The sequence below is a fragment of the Cyprinodon variegatus genome, unplaced genomic scaffold, assembly GCF_000732505.1.
Source record: "Cyprinodon variegatus isolate N-32 unplaced genomic scaffold, C_variegatus-1.0 Scaffold221, whole genome shotgun sequence".
NCBI classification, from domain to species: domain Eukaryota; kingdom Metazoa; phylum Chordata; class Actinopteri; order Cyprinodontiformes; family Cyprinodontidae; genus Cyprinodon; species Cyprinodon variegatus.
Window position 1 is genome coordinate 884,618 of NW_015150674.1, and position 16,485 is coordinate 901,102.

The 16,485-nt window shown below is 37.8% G+C and overlaps 1 protein-coding gene across 1 annotated transcript; it reads left to right on the forward strand.

The window, feature by feature from the left end:
- Positions 1-681: 681 nt before the first annotated feature.
- LOC107088546 (cleft lip and palate transmembrane protein 1-like protein) lies at positions 682-9,439 on the forward strand. Its single transcript, XM_015380797.1, has 17 exons — positions 682-1,019; positions 1,463-1,554; positions 2,509-2,686; positions 2,772-2,893; positions 4,004-4,082; positions 4,172-4,289; positions 4,395-4,489; positions 5,802-5,886; positions 5,984-6,084; positions 6,168-6,218; positions 6,307-6,357; positions 6,453-6,535; positions 6,792-6,826; positions 6,913-6,968; positions 8,429-8,473; positions 8,576-8,709; positions 8,780-9,439. Exons 1-17 carry the CDS (start codon positions 819-821, stop codon positions 8,832-8,834), a joined length of 1,581 nt encoding a protein of 526 aa, XP_015236283.1. The 5' UTR covers positions 682-818; the 3' UTR covers positions 8,835-9,439.
- The last annotated feature ends 7,046 nt before the right edge of the window (positions 9,440-16,485 follow it).

A 16,485-nucleotide genomic window follows, 5' to 3' on the forward strand; every position in this document is an offset into this window, starting at 1 on the left:
TTTTTACTCCTGTTTTATAGTCCTTTTTTATATGGTTTTACCCAGTTTGAGTTAAGAGTAGTAAATAACTTGCTCCCAGGAAAAGAACCGGCGAGAAAGCCCACGGGGCGCTACAGCCTTCCTTACAAGGGGACAAATCCTTCTCACTTTAACACAATCTAGTTCTGAAAAGAACAGGAATTATGTACTTATCTTTAATGTTAGTATATTAATGTACATAATTAACCACAGTGTTTTTGTTGTCAAGTAATTGTTAATGTATGAAAAATTAAAATGTTTTGAATATTGAGAGTATTACTGCTGCCACTGTTTGTATTATAGGGGAAAAAATGGTACAGGAGGCCAATGATTGGCTAAGGGTGGCCATGGCCCCCCCTGGCCCCCCATCTAGCTCCGCCCCTGGAGAACAGGATTTGTTTGAGTAGCTAATGAGGGTCTCACACACACATTTCTCTAATCAAAGGCTTCCAGATAAATAAAAAAAACAAAACCGAAAAGTGAGACGTTAGATTATAATGTTTAATAGGCCATTTATTACTTTAGTCGAACTCTTTATTCGAGTAAATTAAATTAGGACGTTTTTTATGACGTTTCTCTCAGTCAACAGATACTAACGTTTAAATCCGCGTCTGCGCATGCGCGGCAGATTTTCTCAGCATCAGCATCCCTCGGTCAGCTGGACGCAGATAGAACCGGAAAGATGCTGCGGCTGGAAGGAAGTGGTGCGGATTGTGTTGTTTGACGCTGTGTCCGACTTGCTTTTATCCAGCCTCCATCGCGCCTCTTTCTCTCCCTGACTATATAACCTCACATCCGCCATGTTCCCTTCTTGTTACTCCAAACCTGCAGACAGCGGGGGGAAGAGGAGCTCCGTTGCCAAGCTGCTGCTTGGTGTGTTCGTAGTGTACATGCTGCACACAGCCTGGCTGCTGTATGGCTTCCTCAACACCAAACCCTGCGATGTAGGCGGAGGGGATCCCTGCATCAATTCCTACCTGGCTGCTAAACCCAGACTGCAGGTAAAAAAAAGCTTTGATTTATTTATTTTATTTTCAAATTAACCAGAACCTGATGGAAAATATATAGAAATCCACATAATCTTTTTCAGAATAACATAAAATACACTTATGTAACATTTCTCTATGTAAAGCTATTTTTCCTCATATTAAATGATTTACTTTTCCTTTTGGGATTAATTAAGTATTTCCAAAGTAAATTGAATTGAGATGAAGATAAATAGACTTGACGATTGATTCATGTATGAATGGTTTTTGAATGTTGCTTTAAATTACAAAATGCACATAATGTCTGATTAGGTCATTATTCCATGTAGTAATTACAGTTTATATCCATGTTAAATAATCTGACTTCACTAACCACATGATTTGTAGGTTATGATAAAATTATTAATTTTTTGTTTGTTTTTAATTACTATTTTTCCACCTTGTTGTCTTTTATCTAGATGAGTGTGTTTACCTGCCTCGTGCCAGATAACAGCCAGCTCACCCTCGCTGTAAAAGTAGACCCCTTTGACCCTCACTCTGCATTTGAGAGGTGGGTTTGACACAAAGAAGCTGTGCAACTTAAACTGCACTTTTTAGTGTCTTTTATTGGGGTTTTATGTGACAGACCAACAGAAAGTGGTGCATTGCTGTGAAGTGGAAGGATGGTGTCAACATTGTGTACAAATGAAAAGTAAAAAACTTTTAAGCCTTTCCTTTTAAGGCTTAAACATTAATGTGCTTTAACCTAAACCATATCATTGTACCTCTGGATCTATGTTTGAGGCTGCTATCCTGCAGGAACTAAGACGACAATCACAGCTAATACAGAACATAATGCTGCCACCACCATTTTTTTTTTATTTTTTGCAATGGATGGTTTTGTTCAGAGTGGGTGTAAATGTGGTCTCAGCTTACCGTGAATGGTGCTACTTCTTTTGCTATGTGCTAACATGATTTGTAATCATCCGGTTAGAATTTCTCCCAGGATCTCCTCCAGAAGTTTGTTTTCCCAACAAGGCAGTGTGCAGTTTTTCCGTTCCCTTTGGATATTTTTAACTAGGGTTTGAACAGTGTTCAGTTTGACCTTTGAGAAAATCAAAATCTAACCATTTTTATGTTGCCTAACCCTGCTGTGCCCTTTGGTCTTCCTAATGCCCCTGAGGCCTTTAGAGAAAATCTATTTCTATTGCCAAGATGGACTGTTTACCAATTATGTGATGCTTGAAGTCAGTTGTTTCACTGGATTTTATTTTGATTTCACATCATTTTAAATCCATGCCACACTTTTAAAGACAGGTTTCCTTCCTTCCGCTTCTCTAACAACAACAAAAAAGACAACTTTGTTTCATTCTGTCATAGGGTCAAGGCGAAAATCACTGAGGAATTTGTAAAGTTAAACACATGAAAAAAATGTGGAGTTTGAATAAGTTCATCTAACATTGAGCACTGTATGTGGATGAGCACAATGCCCCACAATCATCATCATGTTTCTATGTCTCCACAGACAGGTCAGCATCCCTCTGCCTGAGGAGACCAGGAATAATGGCTCTCTGTATGCCGTCGTTTACGTCCACAAAGCCGGAGTTTCACCCCTGGAGGACAGAAGAGAAGTCCACTACACTGCTCATCTTACCACATACATAACGCCTCCACACCCCGACGGCCAGAGGGGCGCGGTGAAGGTAACAGGATACATAAAACCATGTCCCGGTTTGACCTCATGTCACTGTGACTGTGCTGAAAATACAACATTTTTGGCCTCAACAGAAACCAGGATCTGAGAGTCCCACATCTCACTGGCGACCGCACCTGCCCGTCACTTTAATGTCAGAGGATTTTATCTTCAGCAAGGCGGGGCTTCCCAGTGACGTGCGGCGCTACATGAGAGTGTAAGTGAGCAGCAGTTAGGATTCACTGCTGCTGTTCAGGCTATGTACTGCATCGCTGGAGAACCAATGCATAAAAAAAAAAAAAAAAAAAAAAAAAAAAAAAAAAAAGCATCTAATATTAAAAAAAAAAGATTATAAACATGCCGTTCAGATCTGATTTGATTTTAAAGCAATGTTTTTGTCATATTTGGCTGAACGTTTCTGACCCACATGCAGAATCAGATGGAAATAAATGAGAGTTTGGAGTTTTCTTTACATACTCAGCCAAGCAGGATGGGAAAAGGACAGGGAGTCCCGGGGGGGACACAGCCGCCAGCTGTGTAGGAGGATGAAGGCTCACGCTGGAGGAGAATATCATCCAAAGGATGGGTTTCCAATGAAGAGAGTGAACTGTCTTAGAGGCATTGGAGAGCGGACAGGCAGAGCGACCCTGAGGAGAGGAATAGGTAGCAGAGGTCGGCAACAAGAGAGCCTGATTCTGAGACATCAATCCGGGAGAGCTTTGTTCCAATCGTCGTATCTTATATGACCATCAGGCGAGGAAGAGAACCAGCTTCTAAAATCCCCAACAGACAGATGGGCAGATAGATCTCAGGTGCGCTTGACAGCCAGCCACTCCCATCTGCAGTGCTCCAACGGCAAAGAGAAAACTCTCCAAACAAGGATTCTGACAGTTTAAGACTTTAGATTTTGAATGATAAACCAAGTAGAAACAAAACTGGATCACAAGATTTAATTCAGTTGCTAATATGTAAAAGATTGTGTGAATATGAGGTTATAAAAAAACTAAACATGGAACACATCAAGGATCAATAAAGTAAAACACCTTAGGGATCTGATCGGTAAAAATAGGAACAAACCAGGATTGAGGAGGCAGGCTATGACACTTTCAAAATTAACAATTAAAAAATAAAATATTTCCAGACACATCTACAGAACAAGGCATTCCAGAATTAACAGGATAAAACTTTAATAGTAGGAAGTTTATATGTTTTTTGTAGGAAATTACAAACAACAAAAAAGGAAATGTTAAAAAAAATGTAATTGAATGATAAAACAGTGATCTCCCACATGGAGCATCTTTTCTTCTTCTTCCCTCTCTCCCTGCAGCTCCCAGGAGGGCAGGCGGATGGTGTATCTGCCTCTGCTGCTGGTCAATGAGCTCAGCTGCAGAGTCAAAGACCTCATGGTAAGAGGGCGGCCCACACAAACTCCCAACAGATCAAACATGCTGGGTTTTCTGGTCCAACTGAGGCGACTGCCTCCTCTGTCTGGCAGGAGATCAACAGCAGCAGCGTGCAGCTTCCTCTGACTCTGTCCTATGAAGGAATCTCTTTGAGGACTTTCAGGTTTTGGATCCATCTGCATGATATAGTTTACTCCCTGAGACAATTTGGTGAGCTGAGATGCAAGTTTTTTTTTTTTTTTTTTCCTTAAATATCACATGTGCTTTGAATGGAGCTGTTGGCTGTCACAGTAATACATGTGTATGCATCTTTAGGCTTCACTGAGGAGAATATTGATGAGATTAAAGAGACTTTAATAGGCTCCAACCTTTACCTATTAGTGCTGACTGCACTCATCACATCTCTACAGGTAAGGGTATCGTACCAAGAATACTTTTGCAATTCTACCTTATACTCTTTGAATTATTTCAGATTTTGACTCGTTATAACAGCAGACTTTAGTTTAATTACTATTGTGATGGATCGGCACAAAATAGGGTATAATTATGTAGTGGAAGGAAGAGGATATATGTTTTTTTTTTTTTACAATCTTTCATAAATAAAACACATTATTATATATGACCATGATTAATCAGAGCTTAGGCCAAGGGCTGAACCGGGTTCTTGTCCACTTCTCTGCTAAGACTGCCCAGAACAGTATTTCAGTAAACATTTGTGGTCATTTATGCTACATTTTTTTCATTTGTAATTTCTACCATTTTAGTTATATTTAACTTATTTTAGAACCAAAATTTGTAATGAATTTTTTTATAATTGGAATTGTTTAGATTAGATTGTTAATTGTTAGACCCTCCAATTCATTTGAGTAATTAAGAACACACCGGGTGCTGGGCGGAGATCAATCGTTTGATAAATGTCTGCTGTGGATTTGGTTTTTTAAAAGATTTTTTGACCACTTTTTTAGAGCTCCAAACATTAAATTGACATTATTTTTCATTTCAACTAAGTTGCAAGACTTTTAGCAATTATTTTTGCGTCTGCTTTTAAAATAAACAAGTTGGAACTGTGTACAAATCCAAAAATCACCTGGTACCACCCACGGCCTTTGTTGGAAATGTTGGTCTTTTTGGAACAGAAGGCTGAGTATAAAAATCATTAACAGAGAAGCCTTTACTATTTTTTTTGATGAATTTATGAAGAAAATGAGCTGGAAAACAAATAAAGATTAAATTCGGCATCAGATTTAGATTTCTGCCTGTTAACACAACCATGAAATAACATTTTCCTCTCTTCTTTTACTAAGTAAACTTGACAATTCCTTTAAATTTTAGATTTGAAAAGTTTTAATTCATCTGTCCTGAAACTGGTAAATCATTGAACATTTTCAATAAACAAATATATAAATCTTAGTTCTGTAGTAAAATTCAAGGTTTGGGAGCCCTAAGCTGCAGTTTACTTATCTTCTGCAGCCGGAGCTTATTCTATCGTAGCTCTCTGACTGTACTGTAGGCTTACAGGGTCAGTTTTCAGCAAGAGGCGACTTAATATAAATGAACACAACTGTTTTGAGAAAACTATGGGAAAAAGTTCACATAATATAAATTGTTAGCTTTATGTTGGTCTGCTGTATAAAATCCCAATCAGTTACGTCAAAGTTTATTATAATGTGTGCTTCTGATAACTGTTATTGTTATACCATTTTTTAATTTTTTATTTTGCAGCTCATTTGTGAATTTCTGGCTCTGAAAAATGACATAAGTTCCTGGAGGAAAAAAAAGAGCATGGCAGGAATGTCTAGGAAGTCAGGTAAGTTATACCTCCCTCTGTGACTTTGCAGACTTTGCTTTATCCAAACATTCACCATAAACGCTCGGCTGTTCCTCCTCCTCTCTTCTGTTCCCAGTTCTATGGCGCTGTCTCGGTACTCTGCTGGTTTTCCTTCATCTGCTGGAGGAGACCAGCCTGCTGGTGCTCCTTCCTGTCGGGCTGGGAGCGTGTGTCGAGGTACTTCCTGTCACCTGTTCCTTTAAACTAATAACTTAATATATCAAGAAAAGCCTGACCTCAATAATCCCTCGTGTCACCAGGTGTGGAAGGTGTTTAAAGTGTTTAAAATCCACCTGAGCAGGAGGTTTTATGTGAGTATGGAGTGTTAGCCCAACATTAACGATATAACATGTGTGACTGTTTTGAAACCTTCAAACGGCTTTTTATCTCGCCGTGCAGACAAACAAGCTAGATGAAGAGGAGCGAAAGACGGTGGAGTTGGACACACAGGTGCTGGTGGTATTTTATTAATTGTCTCTCGGCTCAGAGTTAACGCTCTGCCTCAGGCTTTGCTTGATTTCAGTCCTTTCTACTTTCCCCTTCAGGCCTCCAGATACTTGTCCTACTTGGTGTATCCTCTGTGCATCAGCGGAGCCGTCTTCTCTTTGGGCTACTTGCGCCAGAAAAAGTGAGCTTGTTCAGAGATTCATGGATCCACTTTGAAGCATAAATTAAAGCATCTTCTTAGAAATCATCTAAATGCTTCATTTCAGCTTTATTATTGAACGTTTTCCTCCTCAGCACTGAGGAGATTTAAGGGGTTAGGTTCAAATAAGAGCTGAACATGTGATCATAAAGAGAGATTTTATTTAACCAAACTAAGAAATGTTGTAAATGTTAAAACAAGAATTTATCTTTACACTTTAAAATGTGTTGTGTTACAGTTACTATTCCTGGCTGATCAACACCCTGGTTACTGGTGAGTTTATGTACATTTTATTCACAACACCTTATGTCTAATGTGTTTTGTAGATACTGTAACTTACGTGTTTGTTGTTTCCCCAGGAGTTTACGCCCTTGGCTTTTTATCCATGGCTCCTCAGATCTTCATCAACCACAAGGTTTGATAAACCAGGGGGAACTCAAGTCATGCTCTGATTTTGTTTTCTAAACACAAATAATCCAATATGGTCTGACTAAATCATTCTGAGGTTGTTGTCCTGATGGAAGTTGCACTTTTGCCCCAGTTTCAAGTATTTTCCAGGCTCTGATATTTTTTCTCAAGCAATTTCTTTTTGGATCCGTCTACCTTCTGATTGACTCAGGCCTGCTTTTATGCATCTATAGGGGAAAATCCTCCCCACAGGTTGTGCGGTAAAGGGGATATCAACACTTTTTCTTTGTTTTCCTTTTTTTCCCTGCATGGTTTGTTGCTAACATTAATGGAAAATCTACAACTTTAATTCCTTCTGGCCACTAAGTGGCATTTGTTCACTCGTACTAATGCTAAGCAAACCAAATACTTAACCTACCAGCTCAAAAGAGAAGTGGCAACCTCTGCATGCCTTCTAAGGACCTTTTTCCTTAAGTCAGCACTACAGTAGTTCCAAATAGCTTTACTTTTTGGCTTTAATCTAATAAACAGATAACAATCTAACAATCTAATAAACAACACAACCGTTTCTCAGCTCCACCATGGAGCTACTAGGATCTAGCAATGCCTGAATTCTGCATCACTTTAACCTCCTCTTCCTATTGGAACATAATCCTTTCACATTGATGTTTGCATCAAACACAGAAGGAATATTTAAATATTTTGGACCTGACAAAATTTATAAAAACAAAAACACAACTTTTTTTTTTTCTTTTCCTTTTTCTAAATGTATTTTTGGTCAAATTCATACTTTTATTACGCACCAGTCTTGATGTTCTGTGGATTTATTACTTTTAAAAATTATTCATTTTGATGAGAGCGGACCTATGGCCTTTAAGAATGACCTCTCATGGCTTTCTTCCTTCTACAGTTCTCTTTCAGGGAGACCAGCTTTGTGTTGAGTTCTAGTAGTAGTTGTTCCTGAGGTGTGAGTCTCTGCAGCTCCTCCAGAGTTACCAAAGATTTAGGAGTTCCCTATCTTGGATGCTCTCTGATATATTTTTCGTCCTTGTTTTTTTTAATGGTCTATCAGTTGAAATGGATGTACAGATTTTATTGATTGTAGCCGAACTATCGACTGAGATATCCATGGGTCTTTTGGGTTGTTTAAACTTTTTTATTTTCCACAACTTTACCACTGGCCTGTCTGATGTTCTTAAGCAAACTTCTGAGACATTTAAATGGATTAGCAAGTAATCCAATTAATAATTCGGTTGCGTTTAAATGCAGTTGGTTGCACTGGATGTTTTTTTTTCCAATTTGTAAAAAAGAGGTATTTAGATTTAAACCATTTAGATTTCATTTCACAGTTGTGTCTTACTTTGTGCCGGTCTTTCACAGAAAACACCACCAAAAATACGATGAAATGTGTGAAGTAGCAGAATAAGACCATGTTAACATTTCTTTTTATGTTTGTCTGTTTGCTAGTTAAGGTCTGTGAGCCACCTGCAGGGGGCAGTGTTGATGTACAGGGTGAGTACCTCCCTCAGAGCAAAGGCCAAATATAATGCACCACTGAAATTCAACATAATGTGAGTTTTTCAAAAGCTCTGAATAATCTGCTTTCCTCACCAGGGAGTGAACACGCTGATCTCAGATCTGTGCTCCTGCGCCTCCTTCTTCTCCTCTCCTGTTCCCTTCACCTCCTCACATCAGCTGTCCTGCTTCAGAGATGAGCTCCTCTTCCTTCTGTATCTCTACCAGCGAAGGTAAGAAGGCAAATATAAGCGAGCCAAACACCAGTATTTATACACTAAAACTACATTTTGTTTGTTCTAGACGTTACAGTTCAATAGCAAAGAGAAGAGAGACTAAAAAAGTGAAGACCCAGTGAGGAGACAAAAGGAGTGTTGGAAAACACCGCAGACGGCCCAGCTCAGTAGGAAAGGGACTGATCAAACACAGGAACCTTCCCCTCATGGCTGCTGTGGTGGCAGACTGATCTGAGACCAGCAGTTCTGCTTCTGAATCTCCACTACTGTATTAGCAGAGCTGATGCTTTGAGTCTGTCTCTGGTTTATCTTTTATTTTGAAGCTGCAGACACACCATGTAGACAGTTTTTAATCCTTGGTTGCTTCTCATTTCCATCAATAGCATCCTTTCACTCCTGCTTTGTATTTCTTTGCTGTGTTGTAAAAAGATCAAGCATTATTTAGAAAATCGCCTTTGGTTTTTGACTTGACTAAAAATGAAGAAAGACCATAAAGTGATCTCATCTGGAATGTTTAAGATGCAGGTGAAAGTGAATTTAACATTCTTTACCATTTTAGAGTTTGCATGTATCTAGAATAATTTATATGCTTGGTCCAGCATTTATCTGTAGCCATAAGCACATCAGAACCATCTGAAATAAAAGAGAAACGTTCTGGATTTATCTAAAAGCAGCAGCTCAGAACTTTTACAACCCTTCTGTTAAGATTGATCCAAGTTAATAAAGTTTTTTCAGACATGATGTTTCTGGGTAGAAAGTGATTGTGTCCGTGTTAAATGTCTTTACAAGCTTGTGCAAAAATTAAAAAGATTCTTGACCAAACTTTGGGAGATAGAAGCTACAGTGGGGATTTTCTTTATAATCTCACACTGCAGATTAGAAATATATAAAGATAAAACATGCCTTCCAGCCAGCTTTCACTTCAAATCATGCTGTGGTTACTCTACATTTAAAATGGAAGGTCAATACTCTTGTTATGCTGGGAAAATTCACTTGTGGCAATGAAACTCATCCTTTAAATAGAAGTGAGCTCCACTTCTTTAAACAAGCCCTGCAACCGGAGGGTTGTCTGTTCAAACCATGGCTCCGGCTTTCAGCGTCGTTTTGTCCTTGGGCAACGCAGTTCACATTCTACTGCAGCCTCACTTATGTTAGTGAGCCCCAGGGCAGCTGTGGCTACAATGCATCTTGCTGCCATCAGTGTGTAAGTGTACGTGCGTGAATGGATGAATGACTCAATGTAGTGTAAGGTGCTTTGGTCAAGTCCTCTGACTTGAAAAAGTGCTATACAAGTACAGGCCATTTACTATATATTCAGATGAGCCATCTAAATCATATACTGTAATACATTTTTTTATTGTTGAAAATTACAGCTTTCTGTTTCTCATTTCTTGTTGCTATTCCGTAAGCAGCAGGTCTGAAGACTTGTCTGTGAAAAGTTCAGAGAAACGCTAACAGCCATGTTTATTTCAGCTGATTCCAGGAAGAGGAAGAGTGTTTTTTTTTTTTTTTTATCTGTAACCTTCAGGTACATTGCAACAACCTCAGCCACTGAATGGAGTCTGTTATGTGTTTTTGTGTGTGATGTTTCTGTATGCGATTTGTGATTTCACAAAATCCTGACTCAGTCTTGTTCAAATTATTTTCTGTGGCCACTGAATGCTGTAAGACGAAGCTAAAATGTCATTTGTAGAACAACTCCATAAAAGCAGCATTGAAAGGACGATCTATTTACTACAATATCTGCCTAAATGGTTGTTCGATGGCACAGAAATTAGTAAATCAACGACACGATGTTGCATATTTTAATATGCATCACTGGATAGTTTTCTAACTTCCTGCTGTGCAATGGTGCCAAGTCTTGCTTGTATTTAAAAAGCAACTGCAGATTTAGTTTCACCTGGGTTATTTCTTTAAATTCTGTGTAATAAAACAGTATAACTGCCATTGATATTTTCTATCATTTCTGAATATTAGATGCATTTTGGGATACATTTAAAAAAAAAATGACAGCTGAGTTATGCTCTTATGTTTCTTAGCCAAGCCTCGGTTGTGCTTAAAGCATTGATACCACCGCAGGAAAACAGAAACTTGCTTTCTCTACAGAGCTGTTAGAAATAAATGCAAGGTGTTGGTCAGAAACAACTTTAGGTCTTTCCTCCTTAACTGAAAGAACAAATCTTTCTATTCCTGCAGAATTTGTATTAACCTTCATTCGTTCTTTCAAGAAGGTGTGAAGAAACCATGATAAACTGGAGGAAATAGCCAAAGCATTGCAAGATGTTTCCACTGCAAATATAAAAAAAAAATATTTGCAGAGCAAATATAAATGTGTACAATATGTACACATATATATATACATCTGGATTTATTTAAGCGCATCAGAGTGAATAGGGGGATATGAATGCTCACTGCACTCATTAGATAAGTAAGAATTGGGTATCCTTCTGGGTAAAAACTTTATGTTGGTCTATTACACACTGAATACCAAAAATATATCAATCAAAACAAATGGATCATGAAATGAATGGATCTAAAATATCGCTCATAACATGCTCAACCTTTAATAGAATGAGATGAAACATTCACATCTGACCTTCCGGGTGTTATTTCTAAATTCTTGAAAAGCTTGTTCATGTGTTTGCAGCGAGGCGAGAGTAAACACTCCTCTGTTTAGCAGACAGAAGTGAGCCTAATAAAATCGACTAGTTATGTAACGCAGGTGTAGATTTAATAATCAAAATAACAGCTGACACTTTTAAGGACCAACAGGTCATTAAAAAGATTTATGATTAAAAAAGAAAAATATTGAAAAGGTGTAACTATTACAAGGACAATCCATTATCCAAAAAGTTTTCACTTATGATCTCTAGGCTTTCTTGAAATTCAAACCTGCAGTTACATAAAATGAAAGTTATACAATACGGTAACAGCGGTCTGCCACTGACAGCTGGTATATGCATGACAAGTATCTACGAAACCACTGCCAACATCCAGGAATGTCCATTACAATGAGGAAACATTTGGCTTGATGCCAAGGAGATGTCTGATGTGGGAGGATCTGCTCCAGCTGCTTGCTTTAGAGCAAACACCTGAAACCGCACACACACTCACACACACACACGGCGAGCTGAACATAACAGGTTTGACCGCAGAACGCAAACTTTGACATCAAAAGATGTTGCTTAGCCTTGTGATCCTCTTCTTCCTCTTCTCTCCAGGTATGTGAGCTAACCTCTAAAATACTAATAAATTGTATCCAGTTTGAGAAATGATTGAAGAAATGATGCATAAAGATGACTAAATGTCAGTATAATAATAATAATAATAATAATACTTTCTATGTAGGAGGATTTACTGTAAAATGCCCAAAGAAAGAAAGACGAGCAGGCAGGTTGGGTGACTTGCTGTCAGATAACTGGAATCTATTTAAAGTCACGTTTTCAGTCTTATTATTATGTATTTTAGAACAATTTATGGACATTATTTCATTTAAAGAATTTATTTTAAAAAAAGTTTTTTTCACTGCAGACATTTCTGTCATTTTCCCATATCTGTATGACTTATTATAATGCAGTTTTTTTTTGATCATATCTGAAGTCAGTTTCCTTCCACATATAGTTCAATGTATTTTTCATTAAAGTACTGGATATTAAAATCTTTCTTGAAGATTAAAAAATACATTAAATAAAATATAAATATAGGAATAAAAAAAATCCTATTTACTCTGCAGAGATGAAGCACATATTTCTTCAGTCTAGCCGTCTGTTTTCTTTTTTTTACACATTTTATTGTTTTAAAACAAACATTTTCATATCAGTAAAGTAAATATTCCTTGTATAGCTACACCGATTAGCTACTTAGAGATTAACTCTCGAAATTTTAGAACATATGAGTCACTTTATGAAGGCTAAACTCCAGCAAATCTCTATGAGATGGGAAAATAAAATTTTTACATCATAATTAATATTCAGGCAGCTTTTGCTGAAGAATTAAATGGACCTAATCAGCTGAAAAGTGATGACCAGTTATCCAGATGTTGAAAATCCATCCGTCTCCCATCGCTCATCCGTTAGGGTCTCAGTTGGATGGTCCCTACCTCCAGCAGTCTATGGGACCCAGGACAGGTTGTCAGTCTAGCAGAGCAACAGAGACACACTCACACACCTAACAGCATTTTATAGTCAACTACTAACCTAATAGTCATGTTTTAGGGCCTGAGAAAGCCTGAGAACCTGCAGAGAACCACACAGAGAGACCATTAATACTACATGCAGAAAGACCCTAGGCTGGGATCTGAACCCAGGACCTTGCTGCTTTATAAACAGTGTCACTGTGCAGCCTTACCTGGACAATCCAGAATGTCCGAGTCTCGTATTATTTTGTAATAGCAACAGGCTTTCTCATTAAAAAAAACCCAAAAACTTATATCTGGAAAAATTGTGCAAGGTCCCTTTAAACAACTTCAGGCAAGGCTGCATTAATAGAAACAAGTTAGATGAAACCAGGGAGGACTAATTATGTGTTTACAGCTTGTTACGTAATGAGTTAGGTGTGTGTTAGGAGGAGAGATGTGAAACTAGACAGGGCTAAACATCCAGTAAATGGATCACATGCAAAGCATCAAAACTACACATGCTTTCCACTATTGTCCAGTCTTTAGATTAAAAATTTAAATTATTATTTTTTTTCTTAAGGGATGGAACTTTGTAAGTTTGAACTTATTTTATTTATACAGTAGGAGTAAATTCTCATAATGATGCATGAATCTGATAACGTTACAAGCAAAGCAGATCTATGAAATGTGAAGCAAACAACACAGAAGCTCCTAATTAAACAAGCAAGCCTGACCAGTTAAGCCTTTGTTTCTCCCTTTTACAGGCACTTTTATGTAACTTAGGAGTTTAGACTTTTTTTATGATTTCAGACTCTCTGTAAACCTCACCTCCATTATCTTGTTTCAACATTTAGTCTGTGATCGAGACGACTTTCTTTTAAAAAACACAATTAGGAAACACACAAAATTAAAAACAAACTGCATGATATTTGGCACAAATACAATTAGAGAATAAGAATATGAAAGATTTTGTTTACTCATTCATCAATGAGTAAAACCTGGGATCCCTTAAAAGTCGCTTTAAGACTCCACTAAAAATATCAGCCTTTTTCTTGTAATATTTACCATCCTGCCTGGATTAAAACCTATAACTTAATCTCTCACCTGACTATAACTAATTTCTGTGCAGTAACGTCTCTGAAGTGTTTCGTGTGCAGCTCCTCCACCACCAATGATGAATGCAACCAGAGCAGTCAGAGCTGTCAGCAGCCGCTCGACACCTGCATGACCATCGTGGACACCCTGGGTAACAAACAGCAGATCTATGCTCTCATCTTTGTTTCCTCGTTAAAGTATTACAAATATTAAAAGTATAAAAAAAAAAAATAAAAAAAAATACGATCTCTTGATCATAAGTAGCAACCCTCAAGTTTGACATTAGAAACACAGAGGTGGGTATTATTGTGAGATGAATGAAAATAATGAGCAACAATTCACAAAGTTCTAATTTAGCAGTATGCTGATATGGGGTCAAAAGAGAGAGAAGACATGCAGATAAGGTTTATGGGCCGGGGTTTGAACTCAGAAAAGCCTTTCAGAGATTGAGGCCTCTAACATTCGCTGTGCCCAGCGGTGCCATTGATTGAAAACACAAGAACCTGAGCTGAGAACCGCTGATCTGCACCCTTCTCACTCAGCTCCAGCTGTTACAGGTCATTGCTCTACCATAAGGGGAAACTTTGCAGCCTCTGCACTGAAAAAAGAATGCATCCATTTTGGCATTTACTTAATCATATTTAGTTACGTTAACACAATTGTTTTGTTGTTCCCTGCTAACATGAAACGTTTGTGTTAAAGTAACTAAATATGATTAAGTAAATGCCAAAATGGATGCAGTCTTTTTCTCAGTGTGACAGGTTTTCCTGGATACTTACCGCCATGCAATTTGGACCAGCTTCGCTGTCCCTGTTGAAGAGAACGTCCACAGCATGATGCAGCCACTAACTTGTATTAGTGTATCTATCATATATCTTTTAAGAGGGAATTGGAATTTCAACGTCCAGACAAAAGTTTTTGTTTTCACAGTTGGCTGTGCCTCTTCTCTATCTTATTGCAAACTGATACAGGAGTCCGTTTCAGTGACGCCTTTCTTTAAGCTACTATTCCAGAAAATTCCAATTTCCAGAGTTCACAATTTACCGTTGTCAGCAGAATTTCCCTCCAGAGTTATAATTTGCCATCTGGAAAGCGGTCTCAGTTTAGATAGCTGGTCTACACTTATCTTCAGATGATGGAAGGAGCAGAGCTCAGACAAATGTTCAAAGCTTGGGACACGTTTAAACCCCAAATCCTAATTTACTGTATTCCATTTTGTCCTGAACCTGCCAGCTGTGTTCCTTGTTTTTTTTTTATTCACAGAACAGCTGGATTCAAACAATGAATTTTGATGAAATCAATTGCTCAATCATCAGACAATTTTTTTAAGAAATAAATTGTTATGGTGGTGAGCTTTTATGAACTTTATTTAGAGAAAAAACAGGGGATACAAATGCACTAAAAACCCAACCTTTCTTTTCCCTCTACTTAATTTACCACTACTTTTTCAGGCTTATCCAATAAAACTGTGGTTTTTGAAGGGATAACAGTAATAAATCTGCAGAGTATATGTGTATTTTTGAGCATAAGAAAGCTTGCTCTTATGGTAACAGCTGAACATGTGTGTACGTTGTCCAGGTTACATGAAAGCCATTGTGAAGCAATGCGCCAGCAGCAGCACATGCAAAGGAGCAGCCTCCACCGCCTCAATGAATNGTCTTGTTCAAATTATTTTCTGTGGCCACTGAATGCTGTAAGACGAAGCTAAAATGTCATTTGTAGAACAACTCCATAAAAGCAGCATTGAAAGGACGATCTATTTACTACAATATCTGCCTAAATGGTTGTTCGATGGCACAGAAATTAGTAAATCAACGACACGATGTTGCATATTTTAATATGCATCACTGGATAGTTTTCTAACTTCCTGCTGTGCAATGGTGCCAAGTCTTGCTTGTATTTAAAAAGCAACTGCAGATTTAGTTTCACCTGGGTTATTTCTTTAAATTCTGTGTAATAAAACAGTATAACTGCCATTGATATTTTCTATCATTTCTGAATATTAGATGCATTTTGGGATACATTTAAAAAAAAAATGACAGCTGAGTTATGCTCTTATGTTTCTTAGCCAAGCCTCGGTTGTGCTTAAAGCATTGATACCACCGCAGGAAAACAGAAACTTGCTTTCTCTACAGAGCTGTTAGAAATAAATGCAAGGTGTTGGTCAGAAACAACTTTAGGTCTTTCCTCCTTAACTGAAAGAACAAATCTTTCTATTCCTGCAGAATTTGTATTAACCTTCATTCGTTCTTTCAAGAAGGTGTGAAGAAACCATGATAAACTGGAGGAAATAGCCAAAGCATTGCAAGATGTTTCCACTGCAAATATAAAAAAAAAATATTTGCAGAGCAAATATAAATGTGTACAATATGTACACATATATATATACATCTGGATTTATTTAAGCGCATCAGAGTGAATAGGGGGATATGAATGCTCACTGCACTCATTAGATAAGTAAGAATTGGGTATCCTTCTGGGTAAAAACTTTATGTTGGTCTATTACACACTGAATACCAAAAATATATCAAACAAAACTTTTTGTTGTCTAAAGGAAAAAA